This window comes from Xiphophorus couchianus, chromosome 2, assembly GCF_001444195.1.
Source record: "Xiphophorus couchianus chromosome 2, X_couchianus-1.0, whole genome shotgun sequence".
NCBI lineage: Eukaryota > Metazoa > Chordata > Actinopteri > Cyprinodontiformes > Poeciliidae > Xiphophorus > Xiphophorus couchianus.
This window is the reverse complement of record NC_040229.1, coordinates 3,365,170-3,390,573: the sequence shown is the minus strand read 5'-3', so window position 1 is coordinate 3,390,573 and position 25,404 is coordinate 3,365,170. Positions and strand designations below refer to the sequence as shown.

Here is a 25,404-nt window from a genome sequence, read left to right as displayed (position 1 = left end):
AGAATATTTACACCAGAGTTCGGCACTGACCTGGCCACCTGCTGCCGTTCACACAGCGTTACCTTAGCAACCGGCTTTGTAAACATGCTGGAGACCTTCAGTCATTTACAGGCAGGGTGCAGCAACATGTGGGGGAGGGGTGACGCTGAATCACTCAGCCACAAAGTCTGGCATCAGAAACGAATTGCAGGAAGGACTATAAACATTTTCTACCCGATAACCGGATCCTGCTTTCTGATTGGACAGGAAACTTTATTAATCTGTTTGGAAGGAAGTTCATAATGTGGCTCAGCTGTAATCTGGATTATGAACCGTCTCCAGATTAATTCCTGCATTTCATTTGGTTTGTTCCTGTTTACTAAGTATCTATCCGCTGTTTTTATTATAACTGAATATTCTCAGAAATTACTAACAGTTATAAAATACTGAAATCTCATCCATCCTGTGCATTTCTTGTTTTTTCCCACTTAAATGTTTCAGATCAAACTTTAAACCTTTTGGCACAAAAAGCATTGTTGAGCACGGTGGAGGATCTGTGATGCTGTGGGCTTTTTTCATGGCATTATGTTAAGAAACAATGAATTACGACCAACTTATTCACAAAAATTCAAACTTAATTCATCCAAGATCATTTCTTAATTTACCTTTCAGGCTGATCCGAGAGTGGAGGAACTTCTTTTAGTCGTCCATCTGTTCCTTTTCCTCTGGGGAATTAATTTAATGCGACACATTTTTGATAGTTGCTCTTCAAAATGATAAAGACAAGAGAACATGTGATTAAAAAAACCAAGCGTGTTTATCTCATAATTCAGGAAATGGTAAAGGACACGTTTCAGACAAACAAAGATGTCACTTCCTGCGACCCTCAGGAAGTCCCGCCTCGTAAAACTCGGTCAGTAAAAAAGATTTTAAAAGTGAAACAAATATAAAATCTGAAAGTATCTTTGAAAAAATGTAAGAAAGTAAAACTAAATACATATGAAAATAAAAAAGAATAAAATAAAATCTGAAAAAAAATTAGATGTTAAAAACTATTTGAAAAAATAAAATCTTGGGAAGAACATCTGAAAACACTGATCTGCATCAACACAGCTCCAACTACTGTCAATTACTGCGTTTCATTAACAGGTTCCTCAAAGTTCCATTTTTGAAATACATTTTTTCCTCATTTAAATTTCTAAAACATGATATTTTCTTGTGATACTATTGGGCCAAATTTGTCTCCATACCTCAGAGGCTTTGGGTCGATCAGGATTCATTAAATAACCCGTTTCATTCTACTGACACCAAGCGCAGTTGGGCCCTCACAGGAAGTGGTTCTGGAAGCTTTTCCTCCAGTTTCCCTCTCTGTGAGTGTTTGGTGTGACTGGAGCTGCTGCCAGGGATAATTGTTTAATTAGTGCAGAAACAACCTGCCTTTGTGTCGCAGCTCCGTCAGATCCCTGCAGATCCCTGGAGATCCCTGGAGATCTCGGCTCGGATCCGCAGAGAGAAACCCGACTCTCCTCTGCTCAAACCTCCAAACCTCCACTGAGAGCCAAACAGCCGCGGACTCAACAAACCGTCAGTGACTGATGTTTCCAGAAGTTATCACGATAATGTTGGTTTTTACCAGGTTCAAATAATGGCATAATAATGCAAGAACTCATTATCAAATATCAATAAACTTTAAATTCTGATGAACCTTTAACACTGGAACTGGAAAACATTTTAAATATCCAACATAAACAAAATTATCCAAACTGAGACCAAAACTCCAGAATGAAACTTTTATCATCCAGAAAAACGATAAATCGTGCAAATGGAAACTATTGAGTTGGCTTTAGTTTATTAACTGATTTATTGATTATTGATTATTCAGGTCTAAGCCTTCAAGGAGGAGAAGATGACGCTTCGCTCTGATGCATCTGTCGGTATTATGACCTGATCATATGTTTCAGATTAAACCATAATTAACCTGATCAAATACAAAAAGATGTTTTCAAATAAAAATCACAGTTTAAACTGTCGGTAAAAACTCGGCTCTTTGAAGAACTGAGTGGCAACATTCACACCTGTTTGGGTTAATAAAATGTTTCTGAAATGAATTTAGCAGAAACGGGAAACCTCATCGATCTGCTCCGAACGAACGAACGATTCGTTCCATGAGAGGAATGAATCGTTCGTTCAGCTGCCGTGCGTCTTCTCAGGTCTAATCTAATTACAGGGAGACTTTATTAGCCCATTATGTGACCACCATATTAGGATTGATGCACCATAATCACAAGCTAAACACACACACACACTCACACACACACAGTGAAATATGGCCGTAAAGGCAGATAATCACTACAAATATGAACAGATTTCTGCTGTAACATGAGCTCTGCTTTGCTGCCTGAGTGTTTAAAGTGGGGATTCTGTGGAGTAAGTCTGAGAAGGGAGTATCTTACCTTCAGCAGAAAGTAATCAGATTACTCTCAGTTTGAAGAATCAGGATTGAGGAACTTTTCCAGGTAGTTTTCTTCTCCTGGTTACTGCAGAAACCAAGTTTTTAGTGATTAGTAAATATTTAGATCCAAACTGACATTTATGGATGAATAAATAACACGGTGAAAATACAGTGAAATGTGGGCATAATGCCTGAATGCAGCATCATTCAGTATGGAGGCTGAAATGTTAACGCTGGTTTACCTCCTGCAGCTTTGTGTCGTTTTAACACATTTAATCCCTGGTTGCAGCGTAGGAATGGACATTTATTACATTGTTTATTGTTCATCATGAAAAATTTCTCACCATGACACAAATTTTGATTTATCATTGTCAAACTTCAGTTAATGTGAAAAAGAAAACTGATGAAAATGTTATTTTTACTATTTTCTCCACAAACACATTAATATCAGTAAATTCAAAACTATGATGAAATATCTCAGTGGATATAAATCATGTCCTGCAGTCACAGACATACAGTTAAATAAAAATACATTATAACTAGTCCATATCGTCACTTTTATCATTAAAATATGCCAAATATTAAAATTTTAACTCCATATCACCCACTGCTGTTGCAGCAAACCAAAATGTTAAAGTAAAGGATATGAATATTTTTGTCATGTCTGTAATCATTAATGCAAAACAATAATAACAGACGTATTTCAGAGTAACGCTTGTTAAACATGTTTAATAGCTGAAAGCAAAGTAACCAGCAGCTTTATGGTAATACAGCATAAATATTAATATGAATATGACAGAAGAGAAGATTTTTAGCGGGACGAATCCACGACTTGGAGACGTTGAGCTGCAGCAGACGAGACGCAAAACAACAACGGAGTCAATGTTGGCAGATTCCTCTGAGATAAAAATGATTCATGACCCAAACATTTCACACACATTTATTCTTTCATTACTACATTAAACCAAATTATTAACAGAATTATTATTTTATGAGTTTTGTTCTAACAGTAGCTCTCTATATAAATACATTTTTATTAGAAATTATATTGAATTATGGTAATTATATTAAACTGAGGCAGATATTAAATCCTGTCTCTTATCTAAAGAGGTTAAAAGTTTCAGTTCATTTAATAATCCATCAGTGTGTAACCTAACCTTTGAACTTTGACCTTTAATCTCTAAACAGTAAAAACGATGCATAGCAGTTTATGCAACATTATTCAAAACACGCAGTTCCATCCTGAAGAGCTAATAGCTAGCACACAGCGCTAACATTAGCATAATGCTACTGCTAGCAAAACAACACCCAGGATGTCAAACCAACACATTAAATTCATGTCTGAAATAAAGTTTGTTGTGATTTTAGCATTATTAGCATTTAGCGCTTTGCTACGTTTGTCGTTTCAATGAATCCTTCTTCGTGCTAGTGGAGGTTGCTAAGACACGCCGAAGCAACCAATCAGAGCCAGGAGGCGATTCTTATTGCTGTCAATCATGCTGGTGCTCACCCACTCCCCCTTTCTCTCTGCTACTATACAGCTGGTTCACCATGGCAAAACCTGTCAGGAATGCTAAGGCTAATTAGCGTAACCACCGTTGATGGCGGGAAAACAGTTTTCTTGGTAAATTGTTTCTCCGCCAGGGCGTGCCGTGGTGGCGTAGCGGTTAGCACGACCCGTATTTGGAGGCCTTGAGTCCTCGACGCGGCCGTCGCGTGTTCGACTCCCGGACCCAACGATATTTGCCGCATGTCTTCCCGCCTCTCCTTCCCCGTTTCCTGTCAGCCTGCTGTCATATAAGGGACACTAGAGCCACAAAAGACCCTGGAGGGGTAATAAAAAAATAAATAAAAAAATGTTTTTCCGCCATGAGCTCATTAATCAGCGCATACATGAGACTGATTAATAGCGCTAAGCCCCTCCTCCTGGCTCTGATTGGTTGTTTTTGGTGCATTTCTTCAGGCAGCAGCCCCGGGACATAGATCGTTTCACAGATTATCTGTCTCATGAACTTTCAACATGGAGACAAATTCAACAAAAACAAAAATTTTTTTAAACACTGACTTGTGCAGCTTTAGGGACATTAAAGTGTTTTAAACCAGATAATAAATAAATTCACAATAAAATGGTTAGCATGTTTCAGCAGAACAATGAGCTGCAGATGGAGAACGATGGAATGAGAACGTGGATGAATGAAGCCATGCTAACCAGATGCTAATCTGATGCTAACCTGATGCTAATCTGATGCTAACCTGATGCTGACCTGATGCTAACATGATGCTAATCTGATGCTGACCTGATGCTAACCTCATGCTGACCTGATGCTAATCTGATGCTAACCTAGTCCTGTCCTGTGTTTGTCCAGAAGGCAGCCAGCTGAACAACAACGTGGCAGCGAGCTCCAGCGTTGGCCCGCAGCACCCCTACCCGGCGCTCAGCCAGCTGGCTCAGGCCTACGAACAGCAGCAGCAGCAGCAGAACGCCGACCTGAACAAGTACGCCTCCCTGAAGGCTGTAGGTGAGTGGCAGCTTCAGCCATCAACGAGTCAAACGCAGCGGGCGGCTCCGGTCCAAGCAGGAGCGGCTGTACGGAGACGGGACAGCATCACAATTAGGCTTTTATTGATTTGTTTTCCTTCCAGTAGATTTTATTGAAGGTTTTATGACCTGAACACAAAGGGCAGCCAGTCTGCGACTCTCCTGCTGGAGTCTGACAGCTGTTATTGACTGCACCGCATGCCTGAGCGCGCTGGAAGACACAAACCGCCGCCTGCAGACAGCCTGGCGCATGATGAGGCGGCTGCCAGCGCAGGCCATCTGAAATTCACCCACATTTACAAACCGGCATCTTCCCAGATGACTAAAATCATTCAGTTTGTGTTTGTCTGACAGGTAATCCGCCTCCAGCTGCTGTTTAGTCCAGTTTCCGCTTATTACCAGCAACAGCATCTCTGTATGAAGCGACAGGAGGCGGTTTGGATGCCTGACTGCATAAACTGATGAATAACGGCATAAATTCATATATCAGCAGAGAAGAAAATCACAAAAGATCTGGGTATTCAAACTGCAGCGCAGGGGCCATTTGTGGCCCATACATTGATTTTGTCCGGCCCCAAATATAATTCAAGAACGATACAAATTTGGTCTTTCAGAAAAGAACAAATTTTAATCAGGGTAAAATTATTACCAACATCATTTCCATACAACGGAAAAATGTAAGTATGATACAAAATATTACCTGTTTTATAAACAAACTTTAATATAATAAGTAGAAACACGATCATCCAGCAGCAACTTTGACTGAAAAGCTGAAAAAAATCAGCTTTTATCTAAATTATTAAACTTGGCTAAATATAGCAAGAGATTCAAACCAACCAAACCCTCTGAGCAACCTGTTCCCCTCCTGGCCTGTGGGGGCGCTGCACCAAGAACCACTGAAGGAAACGACACAAAAACCTCTGAAGACACTGAGAGCAACTTCCTTCTTCACCAGATGGAAACAAGATGGAGGATTTTAGTGTTGGAGGATTTCTCTTTAGTCTTTGGCTAAAGACCATGAGCCATTTCTGCTGCTAGCGCTAGGCTAACACGATAGCTTTGGTTGTATTTACCCAGAATGCCCTGCGCTGTAGTCCACTTCCTGTTTTTGGAGCGGTCTTCGATCCACTTGGCGTTCAAACAGAACCAGAGTTCACTTCAACCAAATCCAGACCGACGTTTGGAGGACCAGAGGTCAGAGGTCGATTAGTGTTCACACCTCACCAACGGACCAAGGTTTATAGAAAAGTGGACAGGAGTCAGGTTAAAGCAGAGCGGAGTCGGGTTGAAGCGGACCGGAGTCGGGTTGAAGCGGACTGGAGTCGGGTCGAAGCGGATCGGAGTCGGGTTGAAGCGGATCGGAGTCGGGTCGAAGCGGATCGGAGTCGGGTCGAAGCGGATCGGAGTCGGGTCGAAGCGGATCGGAGTCGGGTTGAAGCGGATCGGAGTCGGGTTGAAGCGGACTGGAGTCGGGTTGAAGCGGATCGGAGTCGGGTTGAAGCGGACTGGAGTCGGGTTGAAGCGGATCGGAGTCGGGTTGAAGCGGACTGGAGTCGGGTTGAAGCGGATCGGAGTCGGGTTGAAGCGGATCGGAGTCGGGTCGAAGCGGACCGGAGTCGGGTCGAAGCGGACTGGAGTCGGGTTGAAGCGGATCGGAGTCGGGTTGAAGCGGACTGGAGTCGGGTTGAAGCGGATCGGAGTCGGGTTGAAGCGGACTGGAGTCGGGTTGAAGCGGATCGGAGTCGGGTTGAAGCGGATCGGAGTCGGGTCGAAGCGGATCGGAGTCGGGTCGAAGCGGATCGGAGTCGGGTCGAAGCGGATCGGAGTCGGGTTGAAGCGGATCGGAGTCGGGTTGAAGCGGACTGGAGTCGGGTTGAAGCGGATCGGAGTCGGGTCGAAGCGGATCGGAGTCGGGTCGAAGCGGATCGGAGTCGGGTTGAAGCGGATCGGAGTCGGGTTGAAGCGGACTGGAGTCGGGTTGAAGCGGATCGGAGTCGGGTCGAAGCGGATCGGAGTCGGGTCGAAGCGGATCGGAGTCGGGTCGAAGCGGATCGGAGTCGGGTTGAAGCGGACTGGAGTCGGGTTGAAGCGGATCGGAGTCGGGTTGAAGCGGATCGGAGTCGGGTCGAAGCGGATCGGAGTCGGGTCGAAGCGGATCGGAGTCGGGTCGAAGCGGATCGGAGTCGGGTTGAAGCGGATCGGAGTCGGGTCGAAGCGGATCGGAGTCGGGTTGAAGCGGATCGGAGTCGGGTCGAAGCGGATCGGAGTCGGGTTGAAGCGGATCGGAGTCGGGTCGAAGCGGATCGGAGTCGGGTTGAAGCGGATCGGAGTCGGGTTGAAGCGGACTGGAGTCGGGTTGAAGCGGATCGGAGTCGGGTTGAAGCGGATCGGAGTCGGGTTGAAGCGGATCGGAGTCGGGTTGAAGCGGATCGGAGTCGGGTCGAAGCGGATCGGAGTCGGGTTGAAGCGGATCGGAGTCGGGTTGAAGCGGACTGGAGTCGGGTTGAAGCGGATCGGAGTCGGGTTGAAGCGGATCGGAGTCGGGTTGAAGCGGACTGAACTGGACTGGTGGGATGATTCATAATTCCCTGAAGGTTGGATGAGTCGGCAGATGCTCTCTGCGTATTTCGGATCGTTTTGTTTGGTGAAAACCACCAGAGAACATCCGGATGTCAGTCTTTGAAGAGCAAACAATAAATGGATTCTCTCTTAACTCAACATTTCACACCTGCATTGAACAAGAGGAGAAAAATCCCAATCACCATGGAGAATGCAGACATGCCAATATTCCCCAAACAGCAGCTTCAGCAGATCAGAGTGAGAGCTGAGCGGAAAACCCTCCCGGATGATGAAGGCCGCGTTTCATCCCGTCCCTGCAGACGGACGCTGCTCATCATCTCTGTTCAGAGTTTATGACACCTGAGCAACAGGTGTGAATAATTCTAACATAACAGAAGTCTATTGAGGATGAGGTCAGAGATCAGATTTGACTGTTCAGCTGGATATTTAGCATTTTATTTGTTAATTAAACATAAGTCCACCCAGGCATTTAACAGCTCAATGGTTGCCATGGAGATTAGAGGATTTCTCAGGCATGCAGAATTAAAGCAACACTGCAGGAAAAACATGATGAAAGATCAAACATTTTAGCTTACATGATGCCGGCCCTTTAAAGATAAAAATCTGAAAAGTGTGGCTTGTATCTGTATTATATCCCCAGTTTAAAACCACCTTCAGGCAGAAGTTTGGTTCATTCTATTAAGCTCGGTCAGATTGGCACGTTGGATTCAGGACTTTGACTAGGCCATTGTTTGATGTAAACCACCCCGTTGTACCTCTGGCTGAGTGTTTGTGATAATTTTTCCAGGATTTTCCTTCATTCTGACCAGCTGAAGCCTCCCCACAGCATGACCCACCCACCTCTGTACGACAGTATCAAGAACATGCCACCATTTTCAGATTTTAATTACAAGAAATCTATTATTTTCCTTCCAGTTCACAGTTATTGTAATAATGTGACAAACCGAGGTGGAGATGAGGAGAGAGCTCTGAAGACCAGCCGCAGGTGTCTAGTTAAAGTCTGTGTGTGGAGAAACGCGCTGACATTTTGCCTGGCAGTAACCTGTCTGCGCCTCAGGCGGATGCTGCTGTTTACTCTCTGAAATGAAGACGGGAGGAAAGCGAGTCGTTTTCAGACACTAAATTTCCTGGAAGCTGATGACAAACTGGCAGAAAGCAGAGGAGCAGAAATGCGGCAGAGCGAGGGAGAGTCGCAGCGACGGCGGCTGCCTGCAGGCCACAGAATCAATCCAACCCGTCTGAAAATGTCTGGAAACATTTTCAAGGTTCCATTATTTCATGTTAAAGATGCCTGGCCCCCACCGCGACTCCTCACAGAAACACAATTATCTTCTGTGTCTAACTTTTGAACATCACGACGGGTTCAGGCAGCGATTTGAAAGTCAAATCTACCAGCAACGTTCTGGTTGCTTCTGAAGCAGACTCTTTATCTTTTACATCTTTCTTCCTCCTGCCTGCTTTTGTAACCTTTAATGTCTGGACCTCCTCTTCCTCTCTCCTCCTCACAGCCATCTGCTTTCCTCCCTAATCCGCCTCGCTCCGTCTCCCTCATCAAAGAATCGTTTGAGAGCTAATTGTGATCTGCTGCTATGGCCGCTCATGTCATTCTGCTAATTGAAGGGAGATTTCTCCTTCAGCACCGGACAGAAATCTCTCCAATAAGCACCAAGATGACGGGAAACCGGGGAGAAAAACTGGACCAATCCGTCACCCAGTGATGGCTACACGTCCGCTAAGTGCTGACATCATAAAGCTGTGGTTAGATATTGATCTATTGGGATGTTATTGGCACCGCCCTCACTGAGGAAACATCAGTAATCTTGTTTGCAGTTCTGTTTTCACGTTTTGATGTCAAACCTTGTTCCGCTAACAGCAGAGCTAATCTGTCATTTAGCAGTTTAGCCTTTTTGCTAACTGTTGACAGTTAGCACTCTTAGCTTTCCCTAAAATAAGTCAGAACAAAAGGTTTAATGTCTTCTATTTATTCTGTGACGTCATAATTTAATTGTTGATTTATGTTTCAATCAGTAATTTACTGGATTTAAAGCTTCCATAAAATAAAATGCTGAGTCATTCATAACAATAAGAATGTAATTACATACTTCATTTTCTAATACGTCTCTTCATAAACCACCTTCAGATATTTGGAATGTGAATGTTGTAAAGCTGATTTTATGGTAAAACAGCCTGCCATACACAGGAAGAAGTGCATCATCAGTCTGCAGCAGATTTTTGTTTTTTTCTGCCTGTTGACCTGATTAAAGTGGAACCAGGCCTCAGATCTGCCCCCCTCTTTAATTGCCCCTCTGCTCGTCCCCAGCGGCCCGATCAGCCTCCCCTCTGTCAGTCGGCGGCCCACTCCTCCGCCCCCCCGGACACCTCTGGAAGGTCACTTTATTGGATTTGAGACGCAGAAGCAACTAATGATCTCTTGGATCCACCACTTGTTCTCCTGCTGGAACAAATGACCAATTATGGCTTCTGTGTTACGAACAAACGTCCTGCTGGGCCTCACCAGTCATTTCTGCTGTACATCCAGTTTCCATAGGCAGTAAAACCCTCGCAATTAAGGGAAAGGAGCTCAAAGCGAAAATCATTGACATTTTTACCTTTCATTGAATTTCTGAGGCAGAATCTGCCTGGAAATCTCCTCCAACGCAGCCGCTTGTTATGTTTCATGATGTTTAAACTGCAGCACCTGGAAAAACATCAGCGATGTTCCCCAAAGTAGATTTCTAGCTAAATTCCTGTTTGCAGATGAATCTACAGCTTAGCGTAAATATGTATAAGTAAAGCAGCTTTATGACCTTTTCCATCTCCAGGTCTGAATTTAAACCAAATCCATCCAGAATCTTACAAAGCAGTGACATCATCCAGGCCTCTCCACCGATCTTAGTGTATGAAAACTTTCTGATCATGAAATTATATCTTACAGATGATTATTTGTAAAACCTATTGATCCGTCTCTCCTGGTCACAGAAACGCCCCAGTTTCTGGAGTTGGTTGTAATTTAAGAGGAAATAAAAAGCCTGAAGGGAGAGAGAACTTTTGGAAAGCTCTGAAATTAACCGTATCAGGCTAACTAAAAGGTTAGCTGCACTAATCGTACACATTAGCTAAAGCGCTACACTAACATGCTGTTTAGCTAATGCTAAAGCTGAATACACGTGGATGTGGTAATGCTAAACAATATACCAACACAGAATTAAGCAGAAGCTAATGCTAAATTTGCTACACCAATGCGGTATTTAGCTAAAGTGCTATACCAACATGGCACACAGTGGAAGCTAATGCTAAAACATAATACAAACACAGTGTTTGTCAGGATCTGTGTTTTTCTGTGTTTATTTTGAGTTCCTGTGTCTCTGAGTCTCCGTGTTGTCCCGTCTCCCCTTGATTAGTTCCCAGGTGTGTCTCGTTCCCTGATTACCTCCTGTGTATTTAGTGTCACCTGTGTCTCCGTGTCTTTGTCAGGTCGTCGTCTCATTTTGGCGTCTGTCTTGTGTGCGCGCGTTTGTTTCCGTCTTCTATGTAGCAGTTGCTACCGATGTTGAGCCCTGACTTCCGCTCTGTCGTGCTGCCTGGTTTTGTGGACTAATTTTGGACTGTTCTTCATTAAAAACCATCATTCACACGTCTACCTGGATTCTCAGTGTCTGCCTCACCACTTCACTCCACCACCTCATGACAGTGTTTAGCAGAAGCTAATGCTAAAACATAATACATACACAGTGTTTAGCAGAAGCTAATGCTAAAACACTAAATTCCACCATGTGTCACATTGTGCTAATGCATAGCCCTCAACAGAGTCAGATTTAGCGCACCGATCTTCACGGTTAGCGCTTCAGGAAGTGATTCTTCGGATCAGGTCTTTCATGGTTTCAGTTGTTGAGTTTCTCTAACTCTGTTGCTGATTTTGCCTAATTGACGCCGACACGGCTTCAGTCACAAACCAAGCAGGAGATAAATAGATTTTATGCCGTTTACTGTAGAACTAGCAACACATTCCAAGTATGGAGCTAAAATTAGCTCCACTAATCAGCACATTAGCTGATTAGTGGAACCATGTATGACATTAAAACATAGAAGGTTATTACAGAATGTTTTAAACAAGGTTACTGATGTTTGACGTTACCAGGCAGTTTAATCAGGTTTTATGAGGACGAGTCTGGGGCTTTTAAAGGAAAAAAGGCAGGAAATTAAATGTCAAACTAGGACTAATTTTAAAAATAACCTTTGGCAGGAGTGACAGATCAATCAGATCTTTAAACTAAATATATATGACCAGCTGAGGAGAACCAGATTTCTCACTCGGATAGTTTTCCTGAGGTGATTGTTTGTCTCTGTGGGTTTCTACCTCTCACTCAGCGCGGCGCCGGCTCCATGCTCCTCTTCATGTTCCCCAGGATGTTTCGCCGCCGAGCCGCCTGGCTTCAGACTCATTCACCTGTCGCCTGAGCAGGTTTGATCCCAGGAGGAGGTCTGGTAGCAGCTTGGCAGGAGATGCTGCTTCCCCCCGCCACCACAGTCCTCACCCACAATCCTCGGCTGCAGCCTCGCTCCTTTGCTCACAGTGATAAACTAGATTTATAGTTACAGCAGCAAAGCAGACTCACTGAGTGTGTAAACTTTATCTTCAAGGACAGGGCGGCATCGAGGAGGCAAAGAGTAATGAGTCGACTGTGAGCGCGGATCGGCCGCGAAAAAGGTCACATTTCACAGAGATAAGAGAGACTGGAGCTGGGTGATGCTAACTGACAGAGGAAGGAATAAATATCAGGCTTTAAAGCTGACTGCTCAGACGCTTAGCACAAGCACACACACAGACACGAACACCCCAACACACACACACGCCCACACACACACACACGCGCTTACTGGGCAGAAGATGCTCACAACAACAAACTGTTGGTGTGGACTTTTGTGGATCTGCTGCCTGAAATGTTTAAAGGAACATTTCTCACAAATCTTACTGTTGATCCATCAGATTTTTCTTATAATTAGAATGAACAGTAAATGAATTAAGCAAATGTTTTTGACTCTGTCTTACAAGCCTCATTTATGCTTGTTCACTTGATTTTAGTAAATTAAATGTGTTTTATTCCTGATGGTCCGGTCGACCCGGTTCTACTGGAACCAGAACTCCATCATCTGCTCCACCTCCAGCTGCTGTGGTTCTGAGTCAAACCAACCTGTTCCCCTCCTGGCCTGTGGGGGCGCTGCACCAAGAACCACTGAAGGAAACGACACAAAAACCTCTGAAGACACTGAGAGCAACTTCCTTCTTCACCAGATGGAAACAAGATGGAGGCGTCAGATTTTAGTGTTGGAGGATTTCTCTTTAGTCATTGGCTGAAGACCAGGAGCCATTTCTGCTGCTAGCGCTAGGCTAGCATGTTAGCTTTGGTTGGATTTACCCAGAATGCCCTGCGCTGTAGTCCACTTCCTGCTTTTGGAGCGGTCTCCGCTCCGCTTGGTGTTCACATTCAAACTGAACCAGAGTTCAGTTCAACCGAACCCAGACTGAGGTTTGGAGGACCAGAGGTCAGAGGTCAAGTAGCATTCATACTGCCAAAAAACTAACTGGACTTTGTAGGCAAATGGACTGGAGTCGGATTGAAGCGGACTGAACTGGACAGGTGGGAAAGATTCACCATTTCGTCTCATCCCTCGCTTACGAGGAGCTCGACCCGAATACAGAGAACTCAGAGTAAACAGGGCTGGTGTGAATGCAGCCTTAGGATCAAGAAACCATTCAAACAGAACCCGTCTTACAACATGAAGTAGGCTAAAGATCGTCAAAACCCAAAGTCTCTGACGTCCATCAATGTGGAAACGGTTCCAGAACCTCCTCTAAGGTTCTGGGACTCCAGAGAACCTCATTTGAACCAGGAACCACTCCAGAACCAGAACCTTCTGAAAAAACTTTAAAAGTTAAATGAAGGTATCCGGTGGCTAAGTCAAAGTCCAGACTTAAATCTGGTTGGGTTGCTGAGTTGTAAACCTTAACAGATTGTTTATGGAAAATCCCTCAAAGTGTCTGAATTGAATTAATTCTCCAAGAATCGATCAAAGTTTCTCCTCTGGCAATCTCTGCTCAAAGGCAGGAAAACCAGCAACTGGCTTAAAGGGGCAACTCCTTTTTCACGTCAGGGTAGGTTGGCTTGGTGGTTTGGTTTAATAAAGGAAATCATCAGGTCAGGTTAGAATAAATCTGTAAAAACTTTACCAAGAATGAATTTTAAAAGATGCTAAAGTTTAATAGCTAACCTGATAATAACTGTGTTTTAAGTTGCACCTAGAAAGTCTCAGGCGGCTCGGTTCTCTGAATTTTCTCTCCCTCTGAGACATTTTAATCTTTCTAAAAGGAAAGCAAGATGCATCCTGGCTTTTCCTCAGGTTTTACTCCTCCAGGATCAGAACCGGCCTCTCCTTGCAGGCGGTTTGATAACAAGAAGCTGACTAAAAGTTAAACTGCCTCCGGTCTGTTATCTGCTCAGTCTCTGGCAGTTCAGTGTGTTTCATGTTTTTATGTGATTCCTCTCAGTAAGCAGCACTTTCTACCTTTGGTTCTGCGGTTCTGATTTGCTCTTCAACAGCTTGTTGGCATTGAACTTCAGTCTATTTTTGTGTTTTTCTCTCCCACCAGCTGCCAAGTACAACGGAGAAATCTACAACAAGCGGCGGCTGATGGTGGAGCTCCCGACGAAAGGCGGCCTTCCTCTCCAACCGATGGGAAACTCTCGGAGCGCCATGGGCAACCTGTCGATGACGCAGCCGATGGCCACCAACACCATGTCGTCAAACCCCCTCACCTCTAACTCCTTGAACCCCTCCATGACGCAGATGGTTTCAATGGCCCCAATGGCTTCAATGACAGCAATGACATCCATGCCGCAGATGACCTCACTCTCCCCAATGCCCTCCATAACCCCCATGACCTCTTTAGGTCCACTGACTCCAGAGCCTGTGGCCACCTACGTGACGGAGATGCCCAGCATCTCGTCCGTCTCCACCCTGCCGTCGGAGCGGCACATTGCGGGCGGCAGCGGCGGACTCAAGCCCAACGGCCAAAAGCCCAAAGGCGGCCACGCGGCCCACAGCTCCTACAGCTCCTACAGCTCCCACACGCACACCCACACCCACACCCACACCCACAGTAGCAAGGCGCCAGGACTCGGGGCTTCTTCCCTGGCGCACATGGTGGGGACGATGCCAGGCGGCATGTCCAGGGCCGTGGAGACCGCCTTTGGCTCGAGCTCGGCCACCATGGGCCGGCCGTTCGCCTACAGCTCCAACACCATCGCTGGGCACGCGGCGGGCTTTGGCATAAAGGGCTGGGATGGGACGGAGACAGTGGGCAGGAGGAAGAGCTACGGGCACAAGAGGCCCCAGTGCACGGTGCTGGAGCCCAACCAGCTGCACGGCACGCGGGGCCAAAGCCACAGCCAGCACTTCCTGCCCACGCAGCCCTACTTTGTGACCAACAGCAAGACAGAGGTGACTGTGTGAGAGCGAGAGGAGACGCGAATAATCTCTGGTTGGAGACGCCGCCTCCTGGGGAGATCCGGAGGAGGCGGAGCTTTGTAGTCTGAGTGAACGTTGCCTTGAAGTCAGAGCCAACCAATCAGATCACGCTTCAGACGTTGACAACAGACAGTACGTACCCGAGGCCATGTTTGTACATTTGTGCCGATGTTCGAGTTGTCTCCTTCTCTGTGACGATGTCCAATGTTAGAGAGTCAGAAACCAAACCTGATAGCAATATCGCAGATGAAGAGCAATGTCATGGTAACGGAGAAAAACCGAGTTATTACCCAGAAGCCTTTAGGAGAGACTTCCTCAACGAAACACCAAATGGTCTGGAGGAAGAAACGTTCGCTCATGATTTACAACCGTTTCTCCTGAGAGCTTTGAAGCAGACGCACACAGAGGTGATGATGGTGATGATGATGATGATGGTGATGATGATGGGCTTCAGATTTGAGGTAGACGCAGCAAAAACAGTAAATTTCAAACGGTTTTTAAATCTGATTGGATCCCAAAGATTCAATCTGAGATTAAATCCTCTTAATCCCTGAGATCCTTCAATTTTAATAATCTGGCAGCTATTTTAATACAATAACTAAACAACTAAACAGGATGAATGGTTTCAACCATAATGGCCTAGTCAAAGTTTATTTATGGAGAAACGTTAAAAACAACCGAAGCTGACCAACCGTGGTTAACGAAGACAGAATATCAAACAAAAACGGACGAAAAGTATAAAATACAGAATCTGTGCAGAATAAAAAAATCGAGTTTAAAGTGAAGCTTCTCGCCTGAAACATTTTAAACCAGGGACCAAACATAAATTTAAACCTTACATTGCTTCAAAGATTCATTTTCAGACGGCTGGGCTCATTTTGTGCAATTTAATGCAAAAACTATAAAATATTTTTAAAGAATTGTCCTAACCTTTCTAAACCTCTTATTTTTCTATCAGATCATTCTCTGAACTCCAGTTTTACCCACAGAAAGAGAGAAAAACCATCTGGAAGAATCTATGTGGGTTAAATGACTCAAATATAAAAATAAACCCGTGAGTGTGACAAATAGGCCAAATCTTCGAAGGGCTTCTTCAAGCCTGTTTGCATGTTTCCAGCTCCAGCTCTCCCATCCGGAACGTTTCCGTCTCTGTGGCTAAAGCAGAAGAAAAGTTCAGGTGAGAAGGCAGAAGCACAACCAGCTGCTGGAGAGACAGCAGCGCCGTTCAGGTGGGAGGAAGCAAACAGAGGCGCTAAAATCTCCTTTTAGACATGGAGGAAGTCAGAGCATGTGACAATCTGCTGAGCAGAAAACCTGTTAAAGTCTAACGTTACTGCCAGCGCCGCGCCGCACCAATCAGAGCTGCAGAGGATCACCTGACACTGAGGCAGGATGTTTCTGACTAACGCTGTGCAACACGCTGCTCCTTCCAGGGTCACATGACCAACACCTGGGGCCCGACGGGACTAAACCACGTGGGGCCCTACCGACGGCCCCCAGCAGGATTAAAACAGGACGTCACTTTACAAAGAATACGTTTTCACATGTTGCTCACCACGACGCAGATAATCTGTGAAAAGATCGATCTCCTACATTTCATCCCTGAGCTGCTACTGCCTTCTGAAGAAACGCACCAAAAACCAATCAGAGCCAGGAGGAGGGGCTTAGCGCTGTCAATCACCCCCATGTATTTGCTGCTAAATGTGCTAGTAGAGGAGAAACAACTCACTGTTACAGAAAAGCTGTTCATCTTCTGTCATCTGTGGCTATGCTAACTAGCATTAGCATTCACAACATTCATGACGTGTAAATGGCCATGATTGACAGCGCTAAGACCCGCCCACTGAATCTGACTGGTTGTTTCTGGTTAGCACTGGGAGGCAGAGGAGATGGATTATTCCTCAGATTGTCTCAGATTAAACTCACAACGTTTCAACAAATATAAAAACATTTTATAAAAGTTACGTCACTTTAAAACGCGTCACGACTGCAGAACGAAAACCAGATTCACACTGAGTGGAACCAGAGAGGGTCTGGTCTGCCCCTGGCAGCGGGGCTTTTATTTTTGCCCCTTGGCAGCGGGGCTTTTATTTTTGCCCCTTGGCAGCGGGGCTTTTATTTTTGCCCCTTGGCAGCGGGGCTTTTATTTTTGCCCCTGGCAGCGGGGCTTTTATTTTTGCCCCTGGCAGCAGGCAGGCGGAGAGTCGGCACCGTTTCTGCTCCTGTGTCCAGGACAGACTGAAGCTCCAGACGTCGGCCATTTGTAACTCGGCCATTTGTAACTCGGCCCTTTCTCTCTTCTGATCCGTTTCTATTCATCTTTTCTCCTTTCATACAGAGAAATCTGAGAAACTACTTGAGAAATGTTGTGAGCTAAAAAAGTGTAATTTTATTTCACTTTTGTACAACTTCCTGTCCCTTTGAACACGATGTGGCCTTTGCTTCGCCGGCGGTGACAGAATCCATCTTTAATATCCACTTACTGAGAAAATCCAAACAATCAAAACTAAATGAATCCAATTCAGATCAAACTGAGAGAAATTCAGATTTAACTCCAGACTGGCTGAGATTCTCCAAACGTTCATTCAGGTGAAGCTACTGCAGGAATCTGGTGTCAGAAAACTGATCAGTTTTAATCAAACTGCAGAGAAAATGTAACTTTGGACTCAAACAAACGACATGAGAAACGAGGTTAGACGAGGTTAGGCCGGTTAGACGACACAGATCATATTTCACTTTCTGCTGCGTTTGTGTGAGAATCCATCTTAATATCACAGAACATCCAGACTCAGTCAGAACTCCGTGAATCTAATTCAGACCAGACTCTGCAGCTCATCTCACACACCGTAGATTCAGATTTTCAAAATAAAAGCATTTGTTTCCTTCAGGCGAAGCTACTCTTTGCTCAGTTTGACTCCATCCATGCAAACATCCATTTGGCATCAAAACACTTTTAATCAAACTGTTGTTCTATTGTAAGTTTTGACTCATGATGCAGCCACCACCATGCTTTACTGTTGATGGAGGGCATTTCAGTGCAGAAACATGAAAAACAAGCTGCTGTTCCCATGGCAACTGCTTGTTATACCAAACAGAGACACCAGAGATGTTAAAACACAAAGTAAGTTATTTGTGTTTCTGTTCATTCAGCTGCGTAAATCCATCTGCAGCCTCCAAACCCAAACTGAGCAAAATGAATCTAAGAATCTCTGATCCTCGGGTTTATTTCCTGTTTTCCTGACGGATCGCAGCTCAGTTTGCTCCAGATGGAGCGGAAAGGTCAGAGGTCGCTGGATGTGCATGATCAGAACCAATTGACTGAAGGCAGCCAGGCGGAAACCTGCAGACGTTTCTACGCCAGATTACGGAGAGCGGGAAGCAAACGGGGCCATCGTCGCTCACAATTAGGAACCGAAACAAACCGGGCAGAACGCTGGGATCTGCTGCTTCGTCTGGGTCAGAACCGCCGCTGGGCCAGCCATGTCTGACGGCGTTCATCACTCAGACAGGAAACGATGCTCAGGTAGAAAAGACGCTGGCATGAAGTCAACCACCGGGACATTCCCCCAGAAGCTTTTTATTATTTTCCTTCCTTCATTTGTTTAATCTCCTGTTTCATCCTGGCAGATCAACCAAAATATTGATTAGCATTATGTAGCATTTAATCTGTGGTTTATGGTTTCTATTAATAGCGTCACAGAAACAAGTTACACTGAAGCTAATTTTAGCTGTTTGGGCTACAAAATTACTCCGTATTTAACTTTCTGATACATTAACGTCAGAGATTAACTTAATATTCCCCTAAAATGGAAATTTGGTTTAAATTTAAGCCAAAAATTGTTCTAAACAGTGGGTCACAAACGTTCTGCTTATGTAAAAACATGAACAAAAAGCTGCGATCAGGAATGAGTTCTTAACTCATTTATGATTAATTTTAGAGTTTAATTGGGGATAAATTATTTCATAAATGTTCTTTGTTGAGCCGGTGGAACCACTCTTCAAACGATGATTTTAAAGGATGAAAATAACCAAAATATAAAGTTAATCAGATTTACTAGAAGTGATGCTTCATGATGAATCTAAATTCAATGTTTTGTTTACACTGAGACATCAGAAAATGTTAAGTTTGGAAAAGATTCATCCGCTAGTTAGCAACACTAATTTTTCTGTTTAGCCCACCTAGCTTCCCCTAAATTTATTCTTATGGATAAATTCTAAAGCACTAATACCAGAGCTAATTTCTCATTTAGCGTTTTAGCATTTTGATAACTTTAGAAACATTTAGTGCACATAGCTTCTCCTGAATTAATTTTTGTGTGTAAATTCTGAACCGTTAATTTACAGTGTTACAGTGTTGGTGTAGCACTTTAGCGATAGCATAGCTAATGTTTTCAATGGGTGCTTTAGGGTTAGACCGGCTAACCTTTTAGCTAGTTGTGCTAACGCTAACAGAGGGAGCGTTGATGTTTAGCAGTTAGCTAACCAGAGCTGGACTCTCACTATGATGCAAGGAAAACAGGCTGAACGTCACGGCGCCGCAGGCCACAACTATTCATACCTCTGAAAGATTTACCGTTAAACTTTAAATTTGACCTACATTTTCTTTTGACTGGAGGTAATGCTAATGCTTTAGAGCGATTCATCCAGATTCTGATTGGATCTGATGGAGAGAGTTAGACATTAGGGTGATGGTCTGGAGGCCTGGAGCTCATCTCACGTTAGAGAAAACTGTACAGCCAGGAAAAAGTCGCCTCAGCCTGTCACAAACAAACTTCTTAGTTCAATTAAAATCATTTCAAATCAAACTCTGCCAGCAGTATGAATCATTTTGACCTAACAGGAGATGCAGTTGGGATGCACAGATTTCCTTTCTCTGAGTTTGGCTCAGAAAGAGGAAACAAAGCATCAAGCTACCCTGAAATCAGCCGGCGATGTTCAGCTGGGTGCAGCAGCCGCCGCTACTGCAGCAGCAGTCGCAGCAGCAGCAGATGCAGCTGCAGCAGTCGCTGACGCAGCAGCAGCAGACACAGACGCAGTCGCTGACGCAGCAGCAGCAGTCGCTGACGCAGCTGCAGCAGTCGCTGACGCAGCAGCAGCTGCAGCAGTCGCTGACGCAGCAGCAGCAGCAGCAGTCGCTGACGCAGCAGCAGCAGCAGCTGCAGCAGTCGCTGACGCAGCAGCTGCAGCAGTCGCTGACGCAGCAGCAGCAGTCGCTGACGCAGCAGCAGCTGCAGCAGTCGCTGACGCAGCAGCAGCAGTCGCTGACGCAGCAGCTGCAGCAGTCGCTGACGCAGCAGCAGCAGTCGCTGACGCAGCAGCTGCAGCAGTCGCAGCTGCAGCAGACGCAGCAGCCTTCATCATCAGCGTCAGAGCAGGGCTCCAGAGGCTTCATGAGTTCACTGCGCTCTTTACTCTGTAAAACTCGACCAACAGAGTTCAGTTCATAACCAGTTTCAAATTATTCAGTGAATAAAACGTAACGCGTTTCTACGGTCCGAACGTTTTTCAGATCAATGAATTCCTGAACCGACGCTGCTGGTACCGGTTTGGTCAGCTCCTGTTTTGTTGGGTAATTTTCTGACTATTATCTTATTTCTGCTGAAGATTTAAAAGCACGGATTGTTCCTGATGTCATCCTGAACCAGAAAACGATGTCTGTAAATATCTGTTTGTTGGGAACGAGTTACGATGCAGTCCGGCAACGAGCCGAGGCGCAGCTGCGTTTTGTTTTAGAAGACATGATATGTACAGTTCATAAAAGGGCTCCAACACAAGATACACGTTCAAAAATATCCTGATTTATTTCCTGTTCTGCTGGAGACGCTGAGCTGTGCAGCAGAACCATCTCTGCCTGGGTTTCCGCTTCGTGTCGGGTTTATTTTTAAGCACAATGTTTCCGTTTCTCTCTGCCCAGTAGTGCTCAACGTGTCCTTCAACAGCGCCTGTTCCTGGGCGTAAAACTTTTACCTGACGTCACAGGAAACGATTCATCTGCAGCTTTTCAACCGGATTCTTCAAGTACAGTTATGAAGAGAGATTTAGGCAGCTAATATCTCACCTGCAACAGAAAACTATCACGTTGTCTTCATTTAGTCCAAACCTATTGTCAAGTTGACCAAAATCAAGCAAATTAAGAAGTTTGATATTTTTTCTTTTTTATTCATCGTAGATCAAAAACTTAAGATATTTTGCACATTTGTTGTGTTAAAATAAAAAGTTAGTTTTCAAATTCCTCTGAGCTCGATTGATTAAATTGATCCTTAGTTAGAAGAACAGGATCTGGGTCACTTTCTTTCAAAATGCTAGCTAACATTTAGCCAAGTTCAATAAATTCAATAAAAGCTGATTTTGGTGCAGCAAAGTTGGTTTTTCAGAAAAAGTCTTTGGATGATTGTGATTCTATTTATTATGAAAACCTGTTTATAAACAAAAGTTATACTTTGTGTTGTACTTAAGATTTTCCATTGTAAGAAAACTGTAATTTTACCTAATCATAAACACCAAACACCTGTTTTGATTCAATCTGTTGTTATTCTTGAACTGTAGTTGGGGCCACAAAAAATACTGACTGCGTATAATCTACTAGGAGTTCCCTAAACAACCCTGGACTGTTTTATTGAAAGTTTTTCCCATCATTTTTGTTATTTATTTGCAATATGAGCGAAACCAGCCATCGCTTAACCAGATTATCCATTTATATTAAACTCATTAACTCATTTTAGTGCTAAACATTCATTACATACAAACTCTATGAAATCCAACTTTCTATTTTTGATGTCCAGAGCAGTCTGTGGTATTTATGCATATGTGTATATGGAAACGTTCAGTACGGCCCCTCGCAGCATTGAAAGCATATTTTCTCTGGTAGAAACCATCTCCCACCATCGTTTGCACAGTAGCTTCTAATAATATGCAGCGTGACGCCCCATTGTCCTTCTACTGTTCACTGACTTTATAATTTGTGAGAGTAAGTTATGAAAAAGCTGTATTTTGGTACTTTACGATTATTGTAAAAAGTAAACTGAAATAAAAGTATAGCAGATGTATTGTTCCAGAAATATATTGCCATAGTGTTGCTATGACTGTTTTTAATTTTCCTTTGGGCTTACAGGGATGTTTCTGCTCCACTGTTGTTAATTTGTCATCTAACAGTAAATTACGTTGTTATATATAAAACTTTCTTACGTGGCAATAAAAGATGACTTCTGTAAAAAACGTCCTTCCTTTGGCTCCTCTTTGTTCCTCGGATCAGAAGAAAACGTTTGAAGAGAAACAACCACAAACTGGCAGCCGAGGAAACCGAACAGAAATTAAAATAATTAACAGCTACATTTTTGGTTTATATTAAAATGTCATACAGAGAAAAAATGGTGTCAAAATTTCTCCATTCTATTCATACATTTATAAATGGCACAGTTCCAAGCTCCATTTTTAATTCACAAGCTAAATATTTAAGTCTGACATAAATATTTAGTTTGGAAAATAAATAGTTATTCTGGAATTAAATATTTAGTTTACAAATACTTAGATTTTACCTAAATATTTAGATAAAAAGTTAAATATTTTCAAATAAAGTTAGATATTTAGATCCGACCTAAATATTTTGTTTGGTAAAATAAATATTTAGCTAAGTTAAATATTTAATTTGGAACAAAATATTTAGTGTGTAAAGAAAGTATTTAGCTTGTGAATTAAATGTTTAGTTTGGATCTATGATATTTATGAACAACAGGGTGAAAATTAAAAATGTTTATCTCTAAATATAACCCAAACCTTGCTGTTAATTTTTTACAGTGTAACTTTACAAACCGCAGAGACCATTTTTAGCTCTGGCTTACATTTCATAAATAAATAAAATAAATAAATGAAATTTATTTTTCATCTTATTCAGCTTTTGGTTAAATGATATTTCTTCATACCAGGTTGGGAATGTTTGGACATATTTTATGTTTTTTGTTTTTCTTATTTAAAATTTGTGTTTCTTCAGTTGTACTTTGATTGTAATTAACTATATATGTATATTTCTTATTCATTATCATGATGCACCAATGTTTGGGTTTGGTTTTTATTTATTTTTGCTTTCTGATTATTTCTATTGTTTTTTTGTGAATAATGTCTTTCCATATCCTGTTGATTTCTGTGTGCTGATTGTTGTCATTTGGGTGTTGCCATACGGGTTTGTTCCATTAGTTTCTTAATCATCGTTTTGTTTCTGCATGTTAATGTTTGTCCTCTCCTCTCTTTGTGGATCTTTCTGTTTTCTCTCTCAGTCTGATTTAATTATTAGATATAAAACAGTGAAGAAATGAGACAGAAAAACAGTTCAGTGTTTAGTTAATAATGAAGAAATGTTAAAATAATTTCTTCTAATAATAACTGAAGGGATGTTTAATGGATGATAACCTTTTTCAGAAATCAATCAGAGGTTATGATCAGACCTGGAAGAACGTTGTCTATTTAAAACCTGAAGTATCACTTTGCCGTCGGTCACTGACTTCCTGCTCCTCATTTTCTAATTTCTCATGAATCAATAACCGGGTTCTGCTGATCATCAGATTAATCGGTCAGGGATTCGTTGGTCCAGAGTGATAAAGCAGAAGTTTTGTTTGTTTTTGCTGCATCTTGTCATTTATTAATGGCTGAAAACAACAACAGGCTCCACCGACTTCATTGCTGTCAGTGCAGCTGTCTGTGCTAAACAGATCGTTAAGGTGTTTATGTGTTGATATTAATGATCTTTTCAGAGATCATATGATCCTCCAGTCCAGCTATAAATCTAAAGTTATTAAATTTATTGAAGTTATTAAAGTTATTATCTGTCTCTCCATGCAGGAGAAAATCCCTCCTGCTGTTTGGTTGTAAAACGTCTCTGTGCTGCAGCCAGGAACCGTTTTCAAACGGGGGAACATCTTTTAACTACTCTAATGTTACCTTCATGCCTATCCAGACAGGAAGTGACACGCCTGCTCACACTGTGAGCTTATACTAATTACCCAGACTGCCAGAGCTGCTGGCACAGAGGAGCCTGGGAGTTTAACAGGAAACAAAGAGCGACCTGCTTTCCCTCCGGCTGCCTCCTTAATCCCTCGTTACGTCCCAGAGTCCCGCTCGGCGGCGCGGTGGGGCAACGCGGTGGGGCAACGTGGCGGCGCGGTGGGGCAACGCAGCAACCAGCCCGCTCTGAGTGCTTACAGCCATCTGGCATCAGAGTTTCATTACTATCACATCCAGGTTTCTGGTCCCGACTCTGATTTTACTAAACTTATCAATGCATTAATATTGGGAGAATCTGACTGCCACTGTTCCAGCTTATTATTGCTGGATATGCATGATAATAACATAAAAACACTGAGGGAACGGTTCATGCGTCTAACTTGGTGGGCGGGGCTAATATGTGGGCGGGGCTAACAGTCAAACCTCAGTGCACAGCAGAAGGACAGTCAATAAGATCGACTTCACATGTAAGTATCAGCAGGTCACTGATGTCCCAAAATGAAGGAAATCTGAGCCCATAAATTTCTGCAACTCTGCATTTTAAACCTTGTTCCAAATTATCATGCAAGTGATATTTTCTCAGGTTTTCCTAAATGTTCAATGCAAATGATGGTCAGTATAATTTTCAAGTCATGAACTATTACAGTATGAATCAGATTTTACTGAACAAAGATCCCCATGACAACAGGATTTTTTTCAAAAATAAAAAACTCAAAATGCAAAATGATATAAATTATTATGCCCAGCAGATTTTCTAAACATTTTATGGATTATAAAGAACTGTGAACGGTCATTCTGTGAATGTGCAGCATTAAGTGTTCACATGTACTAAAATCAAAGCTATTTCAATCAGAACCATCTTAACAGATCCAGTTCCATGTTAACTTTGGACCTTCTCTGGTATCACAGCACAATTCTTCATCCATTGAACTTGTGAGTTTGTGGAAAGTTTCTGCTGAATTTCTCTGCAGGATGTCAGAAAACCTTCCCAGAGCTGCTGGTTGATATGAACTGGATTCAGATCTTCTGCTTCAGGAAACTCCAAAGGTTCTCAGTAGGGTAGAGGTCAGAGGTCAGAGGAGGATGGTGACCACGCCACGAGTTTCTGCCCTTTATGCCCATAGCAGCCAATGACACAGCGGTTTTCCTGGCAGCATTCATTGTCATGATGAAGATGATTTTGCTACCAAAGGTTCGGCTCTTCTTTTAGAACCATGACAGAAAATGATCAGTCAGAAAGTCCAGATACTTTGCTGAGGTCATTTTCACACCTTCATGGACTCTGAAGGGCCGACCAGCTCTCTCTCTCTCTCTCTCTCTCTCTCTTTTTCTC

At 43.4% G+C, this 25,404-nt stretch overlaps 1 protein-coding gene and 1 long non-coding RNA gene across 5 annotated transcripts in view; one reads left to right on the top strand and one right to left on the bottom strand.

Annotated features, from left to right (window-relative positions):
• shisa9a (shisa family member 9a) overlaps positions 1 to 17,694 on the top strand; it is a 49,157-nt gene extending 31,463 nt beyond the window's left edge. Inside the window, exons 3-4 of one of the 2 annotated variants that reach the window (XM_028034079.1) lie at positions 4,801 to 4,950; positions 14,200 to 17,694. In XM_028034079.1, the coding sequence (XP_027889880.1) occupies positions 4,801 to 4,950; positions 14,200 to 15,062 (1,013 nt within the window). In that variant the 3' untranslated portion in view covers positions 15,063 to 17,694. Of the gene's footprint in view, positions 1 to 4,797; positions 4,951 to 14,199 lie in introns of both variants that reach the window. The other variant, XM_028034070.1, reaches the window with a different exon arrangement.
• The window catches only part of LOC114154759 (uncharacterized), a 48,731-nt gene that overhangs the window by 652 nt on the left and 22,675 nt on the right, over positions 1 to 25,404 (bottom strand). Inside the window, exons 4-7 of one of the 3 annotated variants that reach the window (XR_003597614.1) lie at positions 2,433 to 2,516; positions 1,230 to 1,375; positions 645 to 745; positions 31 to 260 (exon numbers count right to left, since the gene is read on the bottom strand). This is a non-coding gene — a long non-coding RNA (uncharacterized LOC114154759). The remainder of the gene's footprint in view (positions 1 to 30; positions 261 to 644; positions 746 to 1,229; positions 1,376 to 2,432; positions 2,517 to 25,404) is intronic. The other 2 variants (XR_003597615.1, XR_003597616.1) reach the window with 2 other exon arrangements.